The 18985-nt window shown below is 49.5% G+C and overlaps 1 protein-coding gene across 3 annotated transcripts in view; it reads left to right on the top strand.

Moving 5' to 3' along the window:
* Positions 1 to 18985, top strand: part of LOC146810620 (proton-coupled amino acid transporter 1-like) — a 444495-nt gene that overhangs the window by 213664 nt on the left and 211846 nt on the right. For all 3 annotated transcript variants that reach the window (XM_085617675.1, XM_085617676.1, XM_085617677.1), the window contains one exon: positions 3918 to 4013. In XM_085617675.1, coding sequence (XP_085473801.1) covers positions 3918 to 4013 — 96 coding nt within the window. The remainder of the gene's footprint in view (positions 1 to 3917; positions 4014 to 18985) is intronic.

Raw genomic sequence — 18985 nt, 5'->3', positions numbered from 1 at the left:
GCGTTTGCCTGGGCGGTAACCGGACAGGGTGCCCTGGGTGGGGCAAAACAGTATATCAGTTTTGGGTGGACGATTGGGCGTTACATCAGTTTGTACTGCCAGGGTGCCATAAAGTGGGAAGGCCACTTGGGGGGCAGTGTTTCTCTCTTTGGGAGCATGAATTAATGTCTTCATTTACTAATACGGGCATGGCTCCATCCTTCTCAGCGAGGTAGACCTAAGCGGTTTGATATGTCCTCTGACTTTGATGATCGATTCATTCATTGCTGTTTGTTAAGAATTTACACAACTGCCTACAGTAGGAAATACTTTTAGAGACAATCTAGGGTAACGCCATGCATCTAGTCAGCAACCCAGCGTTGCAATTGTTCACAGGAGGACCTGTTGTTGTGTGTCTGTCAATGTTAACTGAGGGGCGGTCACACCTGGCACTGCATGTGTCAAATCAGTCAGGAGCCAGTAGCTCCGAGCCAGGCGTAAGTCTGGGAATAACGTGACAGGTGCTCAGGTAAGGCGCCTCGTTACCTTCATCTGGGGTATGTGCCAGCTCGAACCGCAAGGGGACTCCAATGGCACTTTGCATTTATTTGATCAAGGTGAGCGTTAAGCAAGCAGTTTTAGCATCAGTAGGTTGGGTGGGCACGTCCGTTTCTGGCGTATTGGCTTTTGTACTCTTTAAGTGACTCCTTGAGTCCATAGTCCTGCTTGCAGGTAGACAAGGACATGTTTATTAGGGCAGCCAAGGCGGGTCCTCACAGGTGCTTTTGCAGTCATTCCTTTAGCAGGTGGGATGATGGGAATCCCTAAGTTTTATAGGTACAGCTGTCAGTGGCCACCCTGGGGAGTGGCCGGAATAGAGGTTAAGTGTAGTATGTACAGGCGAACTTTAAGTTGTTCGAAGGCACCCTGTGAGGCACCTGTGGTGACGGGGCGCAGTGTTCTGTGCAACTAGGTGCAAGCTCGAGTAGTTGTATAATATTGTGTGCAGCGCTTATTAAAGGGGCTAACAACTGAGCAGATCTTTAGTTTGCCAGGATTCAAGGTCTGGGAAAGGGCTGTCCATACGTCCTGTGTGTGGCGTGACTGGCGGAATCCAATAAAAGGAGGCATGGGTTTTCCACCCCGGATTTGCGGGGGGGGGGGGGGGGGGAAATGTTCTACCCTCCCATCTTTTTGGTCATATACTAGGGGAGGCATGACTTGTCATTCCTGGGAAGGAAGGCACTGCGGTACGATTTGAAGCCCTCCATGCGTAAGATGAGCATCTAATTGGGGAGCATTTGAGTTATAGGGGTCAGGAATAACCCCTTGTTTAGTATGGCCAGGAACCCGGCCAGGGGAGGACAGGAATCCTTGTGCAAGGAAGTTAACAGTCCCATGTGTAAAATTCACTGAACAAAGGTGGTTTGGCTTCATCAGAGCAGGAGTTTTTGCAGGCCAAGTACACGGGGCGTTTTGATTTGAGGGGTTCACTTGTCCAGAGTGAACAGAGACCTGCACTGGGAAGAGGCCGGTGAATCAGGAGGATATAGGTAAAAATGCCTACCTTGGTGGGGGACCCTGGGGTGACGGTGGCCACACCCAGTGCTGTGGCGGAGTTACAGGGCGATCCAGAGGCTGTAAGGTACAGAAGCGTACCCTCTGCACGAGCACAGTATGGGTGCTAAAGCCAAATATCCCCAGGGAGGTCCTCGTGTTGGACCCTGGAGGTGCGACGGCGCCCCGTTAGCCCTACGGGCGGTTGTGGACCTGAGCAACCAGGGGTTGCCTGCAACGCTCTGCCCCCTTTAGCTGGGGGGCGTGAGTAAGGGGGTGGACTGGTTGTCCACCGGTGGGAGGGGCTATCCCCTCCCCCAAATCTAACAAACACCGGTTGGCTAGGGCCACGGTGTATTTTGGCTCATCAGGTGGGCAGGCGGCGAGGGGCTGCTTGCCCTGGGATCGCCCGTAAGATAACCCACCATTTTGGCATATCTGTTATGCAAATAAACCTGCAGCAATTTTCTCCACTAAAAATGTGTCTTGTCTGATTATTTCTCCAAGTTATTGCTGTGGGAGGGATGGGGAGTGTTGCCGATATTGGCACTATGCAGGGCTGCCCCGGGCCCACGCAGGGGGCCCTCCTAAAAGGGCGGCCCCCCTTAGTGCCACAGGATGGCACACGACGGGTCAGCCTCCCAGCGTTTGGGACCCTCGAGGGTCCCCTGTTCCCACGTCACTTCTGGGTAGGAGGGGGTTGGGGGGAGAGGTACTTATACCTCTCCCGCCCACTGGTCGCCCTCTTTCTTCTTCTGTCTGGAAGCCGTTTCCCTCCCCACCGCTTACCAGGCATACAGGCAGGTGGGGGGGTGTTTATCTAACTTATTATTTTGTGTTGCAGGCGGAGGTCCTCGTGTTGGACCCTGGAGGAGCGACGGCGCCCCGTTAGTCCTACGGGCGGTTGTGGACCTGAGCAACCGGGGGTTGCCTGCAACGCTCTGCCCCCTTTATCTGGGGGGCGTGAGTAAGGGGATGGACTGGTTGTCCACCGGTGGGAGGGGCTATCCCCTGCCACGGTGTATTTTGGCTCATCAAGTGGGCAGGCGGCGAGGGGCTGCTTGCCCTGGGATCGCCTGTTAGATAACCCACCATGTTGGCATATCTGTTATGCAAATAAAACTGCAGCAATTTTCGCCACTAAAAATGTGTCTTGTCTGATTATTTCTCTAAGTTATTGCTGTGGGAGGGATGGGGAGTGTTGCCGATATTGGCACTGACACCGTAACTGCCCCCCTCCGGACCACTAAGCACTCGACTGCCGTCCATCAGGATGCCAGGATCACACGGTAAGTGCCAGGTATTGGAGGCGGAGGGCAGCTGGGATCATTCCGGGAGCGGACTCAGCGCGTACTCCTCAGTGCCATCTTCCCTCAATAAACTGTAAAATAAAATGTTATTTTTCGAAATGAAACAAAACTTACAGAAAGATGGAAAATAATGTGTATTTTTGTATACTTCCACTTTATTTATAGGTTCAGCTGCACCATGTGTAGTTTTACACCATATGGTCCATGGTAAATCGGACAATGGAAATATTCTGTGGTGCGCCCCTTCCTATGATACCCTAAGCACGTGCTTATTTTGCTTAGAGGTTAATGCAGCCCTGGCCATTGTCCAACACTGGCAGTACTTGGAACTGATTGGAAACCACTACTGGGTCAAATGTATGTAACTTGTAGCCACTCTGTTACAAACTTAAAGAAGCCCCTTTATAAGCATGAGAACATCGCTGTTTAAATAGTTCTACACATATCTGTTATCAAGGAGAGATGTCACACGATAGAGCAACTTTAGTTCCAGTGATTTAAATGAAGCATCACGACTATGTGCTGCAAATTACCTACTAAGTGAAGACCAGTAAACGATACTTGTATGCTGCAGTCTTTCACTTCCTTACTAGAGGGTGCAGCTGCAGACCTGATAAAGAGTCTAGGGTTACACAAGTAAAAAAGCAGATTATATGGTCTGTGTCCTCTTTTTTTATGTTCCACCTTTTATGAAGAAATATAAACAAAAAGTGCATGTGAGGCACAATGATGCACACCTTCCTTTCCCTCCTGTGTAACCACACAAAAGACACCCTTATCCTACTGTTTACCTTCAGGATCTTTTTGTGTGCTTAAGGTTTTCCAACATGATCTTAAGTAGCCGCGAGGTGGCTTGTAAGCATTCTGCAAAATGCCTAAAATGTTACAAAGAGTATTTTATAGTCCTATTAGTTGTGAATCCGAGGACTGTTTAAATCCATGAAATGTTAGACACGAATAAACCGCTCTGTAAAATGCTTTGCTTTGAGACACAATGGCTGCTTTAAATGATTGATTAGCCCCTTTGTTTTATGTATAATTCAACCAGCTTTGTGCTGTTTCTCTCTGCAGGGACCAGCGACCGTTCGTCGACTACGGGGATACAATGATGTACAGCTTGGAGTCGAGTCCTAGTACGTGGCTACGTACACACTCAATTTGGGGGAGGTATGGTGCTAATTTTGCTCCTTCGTTGTGGTGTGGGTGGAGGGTTGGGCAGTGCAGATGTGCACCATACCCCCTGGGTGGCGCTGCTGTAGAGAGCACACATGATTTGAACTGTTGCACAACAGTTCTCAACAGTTCCCAACGTACATCATAATTGGAGTTAGACGTCCAAGGGTTGACTGCTTGTTCCATCCTTAAGCACAAAGAACAATTGATGGACAGAAGGCTGAACAATGTCAAACATTCACACCAGTACAGAGATCTGGGCCTAAATCCATTGCTTTTTTCCTCCCCATCCCATTCCAGTTTAACCCAGCCATATGCAAATCAGTCTTGACCTTGCTCCCCATGGGAACAATCCAGCCTGAACTGCCAGACCAGGTCCTCCCTGGACTGGAAACAAGCATCCTGGAACTGGTTTTGGGTTGTCACCCCTGTGGCATGGAGAGCACAGGGCCCATGTCTGGCATACCCATCACAGTAAGGGTGACAAATGCAAAAAGAACAATTGATGGACAGAATGCTGAGCAATGTCAATCATTCACCCCAGTAGAGAGATCGAGCCTAAATCTATTGATTTTTTTGTTCCCCATGCCTTTCCAGTTTAAACCCAGCCATTTGCAAATCAGTCTTGACCTTGCTCCCCATGGGAACAGTTCAGCCTTAACTGCCAAGTCAGGTCCTCCCTGGACTGGAAACAAGCATCCTAGGACTAGTTTCTGGGTAAGGCCCTTCATCAGCCAGGCTAGTTTGACTCCAGTGACATGGAGGGCACGGGACCCATGTCTGGGCATACTCAGTGCACTTAGGGCAAGAAAGCAAAAGACACAGATGATGGACGGAATGTAGAAAAATCAAACATTCACCCCCAGTCGAGATCGTTGTTAAATACATTGTTTGGGGTTGGCATGGTGAGCAAAAGAATGATGGATTTAACGCACATCTCTTGACTGCGGGTGAATGTTTGATTTGTTCCGCATTCCGTCCACCATCTGTGTGTCTTTTGCTCCATCCTTAAATCATGTGCTATACTGTACTCCTCCCTTATCCTGAATATCAGCGTGCTTTGATTAAATCCGTATAGATGGGTTGAACACCACATTTAGATCAACAAAGAGTTGATACTGGGGGAGAACCTCCATAGGGATCGAGGGCTTGGGTTATGTTTGTCCACAGACAAAGTTGGGGAAGATCTTCCCATGAAGGCCTAGTATTGAGTAGATCTATTCATAAATAGCCATTACATTGAGTAGCTCTTTGCATTCAGAGACTGTTTGAGGTGGTGGGTGTGGTACACTATGCCAGAAACGGGCAGTTCTGGAAACCGGGCGATGGCTGCTGTCCATTCTAGAGCTAACCATTGCTGTGGGTGGGGCTCTACCCATTCAGACGGCACGTGCTAACATTCCTCATACCGAGTTGATGACTGGCTTATCTTTTCCAATGTAATATGGTGCCAGGAGTATTCCATCTCATGCAGATATAGCACTGGGGGTGCACCTTCCACAAAGGACTAAAAGCGGGGGGTAGATCTTCCCACAAAGAGCTTCTAACACATAGCCGGTGCCAGTGATAGATGTTTTACACAGCGCCAGGGGCAGATGTTTTACACAGTGCCAGGAGCAGATGTTTTACACAGTGTCAGGGGTAGATGTTTTGCACAGTAGGTCTTTTTTTATTACTATTTTTATTGAACAAAACAGCAAAAGACACAGCTAAACAGTTATTAGCTTGACATTGGTGGGTTACAACATTGGCATTCCATAAGTTTACTTTTACAATTTGAGACATTGCCAGTAGTGTGTGCCTACCCCTTTTCATTTGGTAAGTATACCAACCTTGCCTCCCTCCTGTCTAGCTCTGCCACTGGGGACAAGCAGATATCGCCTCTGTATGCATTCCATGACGCCCATTTCTGATCCTATTTTTTTGGGGCATCCACTGTTTTTAAAGATGTTTTTCTCCGCTATCATAGCCCTGTCCATATCTGCCTCCCAGCCTTTTACTAGTGGTGGTTCCCCCATTCCTCATTTTTGAGCTGTATTCCGCTTTTCAAGAGCCCATCCCAATGATGCCCATGAATTTTCTGTTTGTGTTAGGTTGGTGGCTTCCCATTTGTTTCACAAAAAGAGTTTTGGGGAGGCATTGAGTTTCGCCCCCCCCCCCCCCCCTTTTCCATTTTTGATGTGACCGCTACCCAGTATGTTTGAATGACTGGGCATTCCCATATCGTGTGAAAGAAGGTTCCCTCATGGGAGCAATTTCGTAAGCAATGTGTGTCATTTCTCCTCTTCATCTTAGCCAGGACTATTGCTGATAGGTAGACTCGGTGCAGGGTTTTGAGCTTAATTAGTCCAAGTCTCATGGGAATAGCAATTTCCCGGGGTGAGGCGAGTGCATCTCGCCAATCATCATCCTCTAGGTCACCCAAATCTATCTCCCATTGTTGCCTTAAATGTATCAGTGGTCTGGTTGATGGTTGAGCAGTTTTTTGTATGTTAGTGAGATACATTTCTTAGGCACAGGGTCCAACAGTAATCTGTCTTCAAGGGGGGATGCTTCAGGTAGCGGGCCGCCCTCCAGTATTGCTGTTCTTAGGGCATGGCTAATTTGTAAGTATCTAAAAGTTTCAGCTTTCGCAAGCTGATAGTCTTTCTGCAGTGCAGCGAAGGTTACCACCCCATCTTTAGTCCACATGTCTCTCACTTCCGAAATACCTATCAAATCTCACTTGTCGAATCCGGGGCAAGTGCTCAAACGGCCAAGCCATTCAGCCTCCCAGAGCGGGGTCACTTGTGTAATCTTCCCGTGCCACCCAAGTTTCCTTGTGCCCGAGTGCCAAATTTCTATTGTGCGGGCCATTGGCCTGGTTGGTCGCCAGCGTTTAGGGTTGGTATAGAGTGCTCTACAGTATTCTTCCTGTCCCAATAGCCATCTATCGGTACGAAGGAACGGGACAGTTTGCGGGCCATAGACCCAGGCGATTGATGATTGTCATTTGGGATGCTCAATAATAGAGCTTAAGGTCAGGTAGGGCGATCCCGCCGTCGTACCATCCAGCTGTTAATTTCTGTATAGCGATGCGTGAAACCCTCCCATCCCCGAGCAGAGTGCGCACTGCGCTCTCAATACTCACAAAATCCAGGACCTTGAAAGGGGTGTTTTGCAGTGCGTAGGATACCACAGCCAGTATCTTGTAGAGAGCTGCCCGCCCTAGGAGGGTCAGCGGCAGGGCTCACCAGTGTTTAACGTCTGTTCGCAACCGGGCCAGGGGACCCTGTAAGTTGGTGTTGTAAAATCGTGATGCGTCAGAGGTGACATATATTCCAAGGTAGCGGAACCCCTCTGTTGCTGTGGGAATGCCGTATTTTTGTGCCAGTCTAGGCTTTTCCCCATGTAATATGAATAGGAAGGATTTAGACCAGTTTATTGTGTAGCCTGAGTGGCTGCCAAAAATTCTAAATATGTGGAGTATACGATGGATAGATGATGAGGGCGAAGCCATTTACAGCAGTATGTCATCTGCATAGAGGGAGATTTTGTCCTTGTGTTCCTCTGTCCATTTGAGTCCCCGTATCCAGGGGTCGCCCCTTACCCATATCACTAGAGGTTCCAGTACTAGCACGAAAATTAACTTCGACAGAGGGCACACTTGTCTGGTTCCTCTCCCCAGATGAATTTGCCGTGATGTGTGTCGGTTTTCCACAATCTGTGCTTGTGGCTCGGTATATAGGAGCTTCAATCAATCAATCAATCAGTCATTTGTTAAGCGCACTACATACCCGCGAGGGTCTCAAGGCGCTGGGGGGGGAGGTGGGGCCACTACTTATCGAACAGCCAGGTCTTCAGTATCCTCCTGAAGGTCAGCAGGTCTTGGGTCTGTTGTAGGCTCAGTGGGAGGGTGTTCCATGTCTTGGCAGCGAGGTGGGAGAAGGATCTCCCGCCGGTGGTTGTTTTTCAGACGCGCGGGACGGTGGCGAGTGAGAGGTCGGCGGAGAGTAGCTGGCGGTTGGGGTGTAGAAGGAGAGCAGTCTATTGAGGTAGGCGGGGCCGGTCTTGTGGAGTGCCTTGTGTGCGTGGATGAGGAGCTTGAAGGATATCCTCTTGTTGACGGGGAGCCAGTGCAGGTTTCTCAGGTGGGGGGTGATGTGGCCGTGTCGTGGTACATCGAGGATCAGTCGTGCCGAGGCGTTTTGGATGCGTTGTAGTCGATTGATGAGCTTGGTCGGGGCTCCCGCGTAGAGGGTGTTTCCGTAGTCCAGTCTGCTGCTGACGAGGGCCTGGGTGACTGTCTTTCTTGTATCTGTCGGGATCCATCTGTAGATCTTGCGGAGCATGCGGAGGGTGTTGAAGCAGGAGGAGGAGACGGCGTTGACTTGCTTGGTCATTGAGAGTGTTGAGTCGAGGATGATTCCCAGGTTGCGTGCGTGGTCGGTGGGGGTCGGGGCTGCCCCCAGTGCTGTTGGCCACCAGGAGTCGTCCCAGGCTGAAGGGTTGGAGCTGAGGATGAGGACCTCCGTCTTGTCCGAGTTCAGCTTCAGACGGCTGATCTTCATCCAGTCGGCGACAGCCCTCATTCCTTCATGGAGGTTGGCTTTGGCTGTGATGGGGTCCTTGGTGAGGGAGAGGATCAGTTGAGTGTCGTCGGCGTAGGAGATTATGTTGAGGTTGTGCTGTCGGGCGACGTGTGCGAGCGGGGCCATTTAAATATTGAACAGTGTCGGGCTGAGGGAGGATCCCTGGGGTACGCCGCAGATGATCTCAGAGGCTTTGGAACGGAACGGGGGAGGCGGACGCTCTGGGTTCTGCTGGAGAGGAAGGAGGTGGTCCATTCCAGAGCCTTGTCTTGGATCCATGCGGTGTGGAGGCGTGCGCGTAGTGTGCGGTGGCAGACTGTGTCGAAGGAGGTGGAGAGGGCTAGGAGGATGAGTGCTGCGGTCTCCCCGTTGTCTAGCGGGGTCCTGATGTCGTCGGTGGCGGCGATGAGGGCGGTCTCGGTGCTGTGGTTGCTGCAGAACCAAGACTGGGAAGGGTCCAGGATTCTGTTCTCTTCGAGGTATCTGGTTAGCTGTCTGTTGGCGATTTTCTCGATGACCTTGGCTGGGAAGGGGAGCAGAGAGATGGGCCGGAAGTTCTTGAGGTCTCTTGGGTCTGCATTGGGTTTTTTGAGTAGGGCATTGATCTCTGCGTGTTTCCAGCTCTCTGGGAAGGTCGCGGTCTCGAGGGAGAGATTGATGACTTTGCGCAGGTGGGGTGCAATGGAGCTGCTTGCTTTGTTGAAGACGTGGTGCAGGAATGGGTCTGACGGAGAGCCGGAGTGGATTGTGCTCATGGTCTTGATGGTGTCATCGACGCTCACGCTGGTCCAGACTAGCAAGGGGACGTGGTCGATGGTGTGCGGAGGGTCTGTTGTGTTGCTGTCTGTTGGGGCTGTCTGCGTGTTGAAGCTGTCGTGGATGTCTGCTATCTTGCGGTGGAAGAAGGTGGCAAGGGAGTCGCACAGGGCTTGCGACGGCGGGATGTCGTTGTTGGAGAGTTCTTTCACGATGTTGAAGAGCTCCTTGCTGTCGTGTGCGTTGTTGTCGAGCCGGTCTTTGAAGGAGGTCTTCTTGGCAGGCCGGATGAGGTGGTGGTGGTTGCGGACGGCGTCCTTGTATGCTGCGTGGCTGTCCGGAGTTTGTTCACTGTGCCATTTCTTCTCTAGTTTCCAGCAGGCTTGCTTGGAGGCTAGGAGTTCTGGGGTGAACCAGCTGGCCCTGTTGCTGATGTCTCTGTGGGGGGGGGTTCTTCAGCGGGGCGAGGGTGTTGGTGCAGTCCTCGATCCAGCGTCTGAGGTTGTGGGCAGCGTCGTCGGTGTTAGAGGGTTCGGTGGGTGGGCTGAGAGCGAGGTTTGCATGTAGTTGGTCTTCGGTGATTTTGCTCCAGCGGCGGCGGGGGATCTGTTAGGTGCGTTGGTGTGTGGTGGGTTTCTGGAAGGTGAAGTGGATGTAGCGGTGGTCGGTCCAGAGGAGTTCGGTGGTGTGGCTGACGGAGACGTGCGGGCTTGTGGAGAAGACTGGGTCGTGCGGGTGGCCGGCGGAGTGGGTGGGCGTTGTGACGAGTTGTCTCAGTCCGAGGTTGGCGAGGTTATCGATCAGGGTTGTGGAGTTGTTGTTGTTCTCAAGGTGAAAGTTCAGGTCTCCGAGGAGGATGTAGTCGGTGGAGGTCAGGGCGTGCGTGCTGATGAAGTCGGCGATGGAGTCACTGAACTGGGGGCGGAGTCTGGGGGGTCGGTAGACGAGGGGTTCCTCTGAGGGTGGAGTTGGGGTCTGTGTGGATCTGGAAATGCATGTGTTCGGCGGTGCTGAGCGCGTCGTCGCTGCTGGTCAAGACCCTGATGCTGTTCTTGTGGACGATGGCGATTCCTCCTCCGACTCCGTTGGTGCGGTCTCTGCGGGTGATCTTGTAGCCGTCTGGGATGGCTATGGCGATGTCGGTGCGGAGGAGTTGTTCAACCAGGTCTCTGTCAGGAAGGCGACGTCCGGGGAGGTTGTATTGAGCAGGTCCCAGAGCTCGACGGCGTGTTTGCGTGCGGAGCGGGTGTTCAGTAGTATGCATCGGAGGTGGTTGAGGTCTTTCTTGGCGGGTGGTTCGTCGGCTCTGTGGCTGGTGTAGCTGCAGTTCCGGCAGGTGAAGGGACCGTGTGTGCGTTTCGGGACAGCCTTGAAGCAGGTGTGGGTCCGTCCGGGGTTGAGAGCGTGCAGAGTGCAGGCGTCGTAGTGGCGGGTGCGGGGGCCAGTGGTTCTGGCGCTGACCGCGGTCCAGGCACGGACGGGCGCAGATAGGATTGCCTTAGGCGCGCCTTTGGCGCGCCAGCGGCGCAGCCGTGCAGCGGCCAGCATTATGGGGAGGTGGGAGGGAGGAGCAGCTGGGAGGCGGGAGGCAGGGGCAGCGAATGGGCAGTCAAGGGGCGGGCCGCAGGGGACACCGCGTCGGGGCGGTGAGGGGCGACAAAGGAAACAGAAGGCAAAAAGGGCACAACAATTGAGGGGGAAACGAGTGGCACAGAAGGCAAAAAGGTCACAAGAAAGGGCAAAAAGGTCACAAAAATCGGGGGGAAACGAGTGGCACAGAAGGCAAAAAGGTCACAAGAAAGGGCAAAAAGGTCACAAAAATCGGGGGTAAACGAGTGGCACAGAAGGCAAAAAGGTAACAAGAAAGGGCAAAAAGGTCACAAAAATCGGGGGAAAACGAGTGGCACAGAAGGCAAAAAGGTCACAAGAAAGGGCAAAAAGGTCACAAAAATTGGGGGGGAAACGAGTGGCACAGAAGGCAAAAAAGGTCACTTAATTAAATTGGGACCAAAACCCATTTGTTTCAATACAGCGAATAGAAAAGACCACTCGATGGTATCAAAATCCATCTTGGCATCTAGTGACAGCAGGGCTGCATCCTCCTCGATCGTGTCCATCCTGCCCAACACCCCTTGGAGGCGGCGCAGATTTGAGGCAGTGTTTCGGCCTGGCATTAAACCTGATTGATCAGGGTGCACCAAATTAGTAAGTAGGGGGATGAGTCTATTAGCTAGCACTTAAGCAAGAATTTTGGCCTTTGCTGTCAGAAGAGAGATAGGTCGATAGGATTTGCAGTACTCTGCAGGTTTACCTTTTTTATGTATAACCACAATAGTGGCATCTCTGCTGGCAAGAGTCCTTTGTTATAGCTAACTAGATACATTTGGCATAGGTGGGGCGTCGGTTTTGTTGCCGCCAACTTAAAGAGTTCTATAGGAAGCCCATTGGGGCCCATGGCCTTTCCCGAGCGAATATCTTGTTTTGCTGACTGTACTTCCTCTGCCATGAGGTCTTCCTCAAAGGAGTCTCGATCAGCCGAGGAGAGACCATTGACCTGGATAGTGGCAAGAAGGTTGCGAGTGTCAAGGGCCGTGGTTTCCACAGCAGGTATTTCTGTGTGTATTTCGAGTACTGCATGTGTTAACAAGGCTTAAAGCAGAATGCATTTTCAATTAAACGTTTGGGGTCATACATTCTCTTTGCTGCACAGGGTTTGTCTAATATGGGTCGCCTCTCCATGACAATGTTCAGTAAGATGCAGCACACGTTTATTTCTTCAAATGATAGAACCTTTCTCCTGCACATTCTACAAAAACATGTTCATTTACCCAGCTACCATCAAGTGCATACACAAACCCACTCCATTTACCCACTTCCTTGCTTCTGTAAAATGCTAATTGTTTCCTATGAGCCCTGAATATTTTTAATGGACTGTCTCTATTTATCTGGCTCTTCCCAGTGGCTACCGAGTGGGATGTATCTTTTCACGCAGCGCCAATACTGGCAGCAGATTTTACATGCAGTGCTGGTAGCAGTGTAGCGCTTCAGATTCTGGCCTAGTCGTCTAGTTAGATTGTCTCAAAAATAGCTTCTAACGGGACCAGGTTTTACCACGTGAAGCTTGCATATGCGCAGAACTTGTGAAGCAGAGGCAGGCAGCAGAATGAATGAATGAATGCATTAATTAATGCATGCATGGATGAGCTGTGGATATCTTTCTCTATGAAGTTATGCCTCTGTAGGGCCACATGTGATATGGACTAGAAAGCAGATTTGTAATTTGATTACAGTTACTGTGAGGATGCTGTCAACCTTTGTTGCATATTCTGTGTTGGTTCTTTGGTTTGCTGTTTGGAATGGGTGTTTTGGTGCATTTATTGCTTTGACAGTTTCGCCTCCCTACTGCTAAACTTTGCTTTTACTGTACCTCTTTGGTATTAATTAACATGCCTTGAGTATGTTTCTCTCCAAGGAGCACTTGTCTGTTTTTGATCTCCTGTGGTCTGGTTGCCTGAGAGATCGATGTTGCTTTTTCACTCGTCCGCCATCAGTGCTCGGCCTCCTCCTTGGCCGGCTTTTCCTCGTGTGCAGTGGGACGGTAGGCCAGGGAATCAATCAGCTCATGAACCCTGGCTCCTTTAATAAAAGATGACGCAGGGGACGCGGCTGCCGCTCTCACACTCATCAGACATGGGCTGGGAGGAGCATTTCCACTTCCCGCGCGCCCGTGCCCCACTGGTGGCGGGAAGAGCAGCGACGCACTGTAGGGAGGGCATGTAGTCCTTCCGCCTCGCTTCCCGCCGTTCCCGACTTCCTCTAAAAGGGTCAGAGGGCACTGGAGATCAGAGAGGCGGAGGAGCGGGGGATAGAAGGATGCACCGGGCCGCATTTTCATTTTCTACCCAAGACAGTTTCTGGAAAAATTGTACTCAGCTGCTGTTTCTGAGTTTTGCCAGCTGCCGTTTTGCATACCTGTCTTGTCAGGAACTGAACACATCGTGTTCTCGAGTCTGGGCTTTTCTGGTTCATGTCTAGAATTCAATATTCAGCGTTTCGATTTCAGGGGTACTGTGCACTATAAAATGCAATTACGCTGCAATATATAGTATTCTTTTTGGTGTTCGGATTGTCCCAAAAGTGATTATTGTCTGGAATGTATATGCTGTGTTTTTCTTTTCGAGGCAGTTGAGCTAGAGGTGCTCAGAATTGTTTGTAGTGCCCTTGTCTCACCTGCTGCAATTACCTGCATGATCATCTCAGATCTTGTTTCATTCAGTGTTTTCCAACCTTGGATTATATTCCCTGGAATCCTTGATCCTCCCTCTCTATTCAAAGAGAACTGAGCAATTGTGGGGAACTTGTATTTGAATCCTTGTCGTACTTTATCTTGTTACTACTGTCTGTGTTTCTGGCACTTTCCATTTATTGAAGTATCTGAAAGGCTCCCATCTTGTTTGCTCTTATGCTCACGGGCTTGTCTAGGCGTTTCTCTGATACTGTAGTCTGGGTTATATAGATTTCCTTGGCTGACACCTTGCCGCCAACAGCTTCTCAGCCATGAGAATTTTGCAGCCAGCTGTGTGATGTGAGAAGCCTTTCGGGCTGTAATACCAATGGTTATCCTACCTCCTTGAAGCATAGTCTCAAGGCTGACCATAGGCCTCTGCGGTTCACAGTTTACAGCCCCATCTCACTCCTAGCCATCACAAGTGGTCCTACAGCCTTTCATGTCTACCCTTTGGTGCACCGTCTCATTGCCCGTCGATCAGTCCCACATGCATGTCTACCCCTTACTGCCTTCTGTGGTCCCATAGGCTTGCATTCTCACACTTTGGCATGCAGTCTCACCTCTGACCATCCTTAATCATCCCGTAGGCTTGGAATGGAAGAATCTTAGTTTTTACTGTTAAAAAAACTTATGGTCTTAGACTCCAAATTTTTCCCATATGGCTTTATAAGATTTCTTGCACGAGGGGTCTTTGCAGCTGAAAAGAATAGCAGCAGCACAATTCTTGCTAAAAGAAGTGAGCTTTATAAAGTATATTTTCTGATTCAACATAAGCTTACAACGCTACTACACACGATGTGCATTTTATCTCTTCATTTGAGTTTATAGTATTTACTGTGTGAGGTGCTGCGTGACAGACGGAAATGTCAGGAAAATACATACCATAAAACCGGGAAACCTAGTCATTAGATTGTGTCTCACTTAATAGATTTAGTCATTTGTGCTCCAGTACTGAATAAATATTTTGGTTATTAACATAAAAAAACTTCTCTGCAGACAACCTGGTAATATTATTGTTGAGGAAGGGCGTGGTCATCGCTGCTTACTTGAACCGTCGCTTCTCCTACCTCTTTGCCCTTTGTGTATTCCAGCATGTATTTCTGACTTTTCTGCCGGAAGGGTAGGCTCTGTCCTTGTCAGATAGGGTAGGCTAGGCTAGTTGTGCATAGCCTGTGCATCGGTTTCTGCCATACTAGGAAGGAACATTTTACTTCTGACCAGGGCACAAGTCCTAAAAAAAAAAAAGAAGTGGGGTGGGACTAACCTAGTTAGGCAGTATGCAAGTGACATCACGAAGGGTGACATCACGGCGCATGCAATCACGCGTGGCATCACACTGCTTCTTTAAAGTGTGTGTAACGTGCTAACAAGCTGTGACCCTTTGTTTCCCCTCTGCTGTGTTTGCTTCTAGGTGTGAGACTCCTGACTGCTCCCAGCCCAGAGACTCGAACAAAAGGAGGCCTGATGACCCCTCAGATTTGGCCATTGGTATGGGCACAACAGGAGTCTGAAATAAGGAAGCCCCGTCTCCGTCTGCACATCGTTACGGATGGGAAGCAGACAGCGTGCAGGCGCAGATGAATGTGTCCCAGTGTTTAAAAATTACACCAGGACGAACTCGGCACATTGTTAAGCGGAGCCCAGCTTCTTGGCCGGGTGGACGGCGTTCACCCTGTGAAAGTGTGTGGACGCCGTCCACCCGCATGTACCGCCTGACTTGTGCCCTGCTCGTGACTCAGCAGGTGCCATCTCGGTAGCACTGTCTTTAGGTATGCAGGTTAGCACGCGCATTTATCGTCTCAGACGGTGCACGAAGCCGCTTTGAGGTAAAAGTGCCTTTATTCAATTAGTGCGTTATAAAGCGCTACGTGTTCCCTTTCGGTAGCAACCGAGAACACGGCAGAAGGAAATTAACATCGAACACTGTGTTTATGGAGCACGTTTGTTACCTGGGATTCACGCTCACTTTTGCATTACGGACTTGGTTGCACAAGATGAATAATTGAAACCTGCACAACGTCTCTTCAACTTACTTTCTGTAGTCTAATAGTTCATCACAGGGTGGCAGTGTTGAGTCATAGTGGCGTGTTTTAAGTGGTTTGTTTTTCACCTTTGAAGCAGGATAGGGAGCAGCTCCGTAAAATCCGTTCATAGAGTCAGTCACTGGGTATTACTTCTGAACCATTGGCTCAGTGAAGGCTTTTAAGCTCGTGCCGCAGTGTTGCGTGTTGTGCGGTGATGCCTTGACTGCTTGTTGTGATGTCCTTTAGGCCTGGACGGTCTTTGCTTCTAGTTTTTACTCTTCAGTGCGTTGGAGGGGGAAGGGGAGTTATTTACCGGGAGACTCGCCAGTTGTCTGATGTTTCCCTGTTGCACCTCTTGGGTTTGTGTGTAAACGTGATTCTGATGAGGCAAGAGGTCAAACCGCCACGGTCGTAAGTAACACAAGCCTCAGCAGTCCCTGTGACGCACAGGGGGCCCACCATTCCTTCAGGGGCCCCAACCCTTCTGAGGCCCCATTGAGACCAAGGTTAATGCCTATTTGTGAAATTTGGGATACTCGGGGGGGGGCCTTCATTGTGCGGGGGATTACATAATTTTATGTTACGTCGCTGCAAACCTCTGAGGCACGCTGCCCTCCCCCGCCTGCTTGTCCAATGTCTCCTGTCTCTCTCAAGGACATGCGCACATCAAAGAAAACAGAGGCTCGAGCCCTAAGTGACCTGCTAAGAGACCGTTGCTGGACTTCAGTGCTCCTCCAATTAATTCATCTGTCCGCTTTATAGGAAAGTATTAGCCCCTGAACATCATTTAATTAAAGATGTCAACAAAGCTGTGTTATCTAAGGGTGGTAATATCAGGCATTGTTTTTTGCTCATTTTAATCCAGAACGTCCTAGGCCCTAGCAGTCGGTGGATTACTCCTGCATCTCCAAAGCTGTGTGTGTAAAGCTACCAATGAAAAGGTTACCTGGATTACAGCTCCGCGAGTCAGCAGCAAGGACTGCTACTTAATAGTCTCCACAGTGGTGGCCACATCTCCCCCACTGTCAAGATCATTTGCATCCCCAAGCCAGCCCACCTACAGCAATGACATACACTTTGTACAAAAGGTTCCTTCAAATGCACAACCTTTAGCTATGTGTGTTTGCACTCGGGGGGGTCTCAGTGTGGCAGCGGCACGGTGTTCCGGTCTTCCTGTGCCTGCAGGTTGTTGCTTTACATACCCTGACCGGCTGGTGTCAGTCTGCTGAGGGCCGCCAATGATTCTCCTGTCAACATGTGTCGCATTCTTTAACTTTTCGCTGAACAGATTACTTTTAGTACATCGGCACCTCTTGACACAACCTTGACTTTAACATTTGATCTCTGTCCGGTCTTTAAAGTAAACTTCTCTTTCCTAAACTGACTGCAGATACATCATTAAACTTTTAGAGAGTTGTAGCAGCGAGTGTGAAAATGCATTATTTATCTGGGTCTATACCGAGGTACAGCATTGATAGCCCAGTTAAATCCATTCATTTGTTTAATGTATTTCATATGTTATCTTCATTAGAGCCACACCTTGGATCCCTCCGGGCCTGTCCTCTGCTCAACATTGGCTGCATTCATGGTATTCGCTCGCTTTGGTACTTTATCAATCGCGGTAGGTTTGTCTTCCATTTGTCCAGTCCACTTCGTGTCCTTGTCCATTTTCTTGGTAGTGGACATTTTCCGCCGTATGTGGGGCTGTGCCACTGGTTTATCAGCATCAAGCGTGTCCCAGCTTTTTCCCTCCTGTTGTAACTGGCACAAAGGTTCCTAAATTGCCCATTTGAGGCCAATCTGCTTCAGATTATGACATAATCTCAGATGTTGATGGAAATAGTCGGGTAACAACAACTTTTTAGAAAATGCTCCTTGGCGTGGTTTTAACGTGAAATCTCCTAATCAAAGACTAGATTTTGAGCAAATGAACAAGAGGAGTGTGATCTTTATCAATGTGTTTCACAAAGAATTGGCTTAAAACTTAATGGTGAAGATAAATGAAAACCAAGAAAATCATTTTTGGGTGTTCTTGTTTGTTAACAATCGGGCACTTTAACACTGCAGTCAGTTACGCGTGTAACACCTTCATGCAGTGATTAACAGATCTCCTAACTCCATTTCAAAACCCAAACCATTTATGGTACTGCACAGTAACATTGTTCCTTTATGCAGTACTGTTGCTAAGTGTAAAACATGTCACTGAAAACAGAAACTGTCACCTGCCTGAATTCTTCTTCTTATGCACCGCCTCGGTTTCTGCTAAATTTTCATGTAAAAGTACAGCACTGCTATATCTGTATGTATCTGTGTATGTATTTGGGTAGTGCACACCTCGCCAAATGTAGCGGAGTGTTGTACAAGGTCAAAGGCAAGGATATAGTCAACGAGTGATAGGAGGGGCAGCTGGTTCTGGGCGCCAAAGTGCATGGTTACTGCATTGTGGAGCATTGTTGTTTAAAAAGATGCGTCTTCCCCCTTTCCTAAACTGCAGCCGCGTTGGGTCAGTCCTGATGGATGCAGGGATGTTGTCCGAGATCCCCGGTGCAAAGACAGAAAAAGCCCGCTGCTTTGTCTTTCCTTTTCTTATATTACTTAGTCTCCAGTCTGATGGTGTCCTTGCTTTCACCCATGTGCCGCAATCTGCACATTGAGATTCTGCGGGGTGGTTCATATCTACAAAGGAGATTCATAGCAAGAAGATAAAACAAGCGTTATGGTAAGCAGCTGTCATATTGTCAGATGGCACCTGTCAGTGGGGGTTGTGCACTGTGGAATACACTGGTAAACGACTGCAATCGCAACTACATATTCCATTCAGTAAGTAGGATGTTTTATTTAAATACAGGAGGAGAAGATTTTTGAAGTTAGAGAAAATATACCATCTTTTGATCACAAAATTATCCATTATCCATGGGGGAAGCACAGGTCTACCCTAAGAAATTCAAAATAGTGGGAATCCCTGGATGAGACACCGCCGGCTGTCCTAAGTGCGCACAGATACTCTCCTCATCGCTTTGTCTCCTTCTTTCTCACCTGGTTGTTTGCCCGTTGATTTGCTGGGACATGGCTGGCATGAGGGAAGGCGAGGGGAATTGAGCTTCCTTCCTGAACAACTTTTTGATGCACACTCATTTCATCCAGTCTTCACTCCTCCTCTTGCTTAGGTCCCAGTTTATAAAGGCTGTCTTGGACCTTTCCCCAACGTGACAGCACATACCCTACAACTAAGCCGCCCAAATTTTTAGTCGGGTTCAAGGCTTCCAGCAGTGACCTTTCCAAGGCATGTGAGCCTGTTTGTGTCTTGCATGTTCCTGGTAAGACACG

Source organism: Triturus cristatus, chromosome 7 (genome assembly GCF_964204655.1).
Source record: "Triturus cristatus chromosome 7, aTriCri1.1, whole genome shotgun sequence".
Classification (NCBI taxonomy): Eukaryota; Metazoa; Chordata; class Amphibia; order Caudata; family Salamandridae; genus Triturus; species Triturus cristatus.
This window is presented reverse-complemented; position numbering and strand designations above follow the sequence as displayed.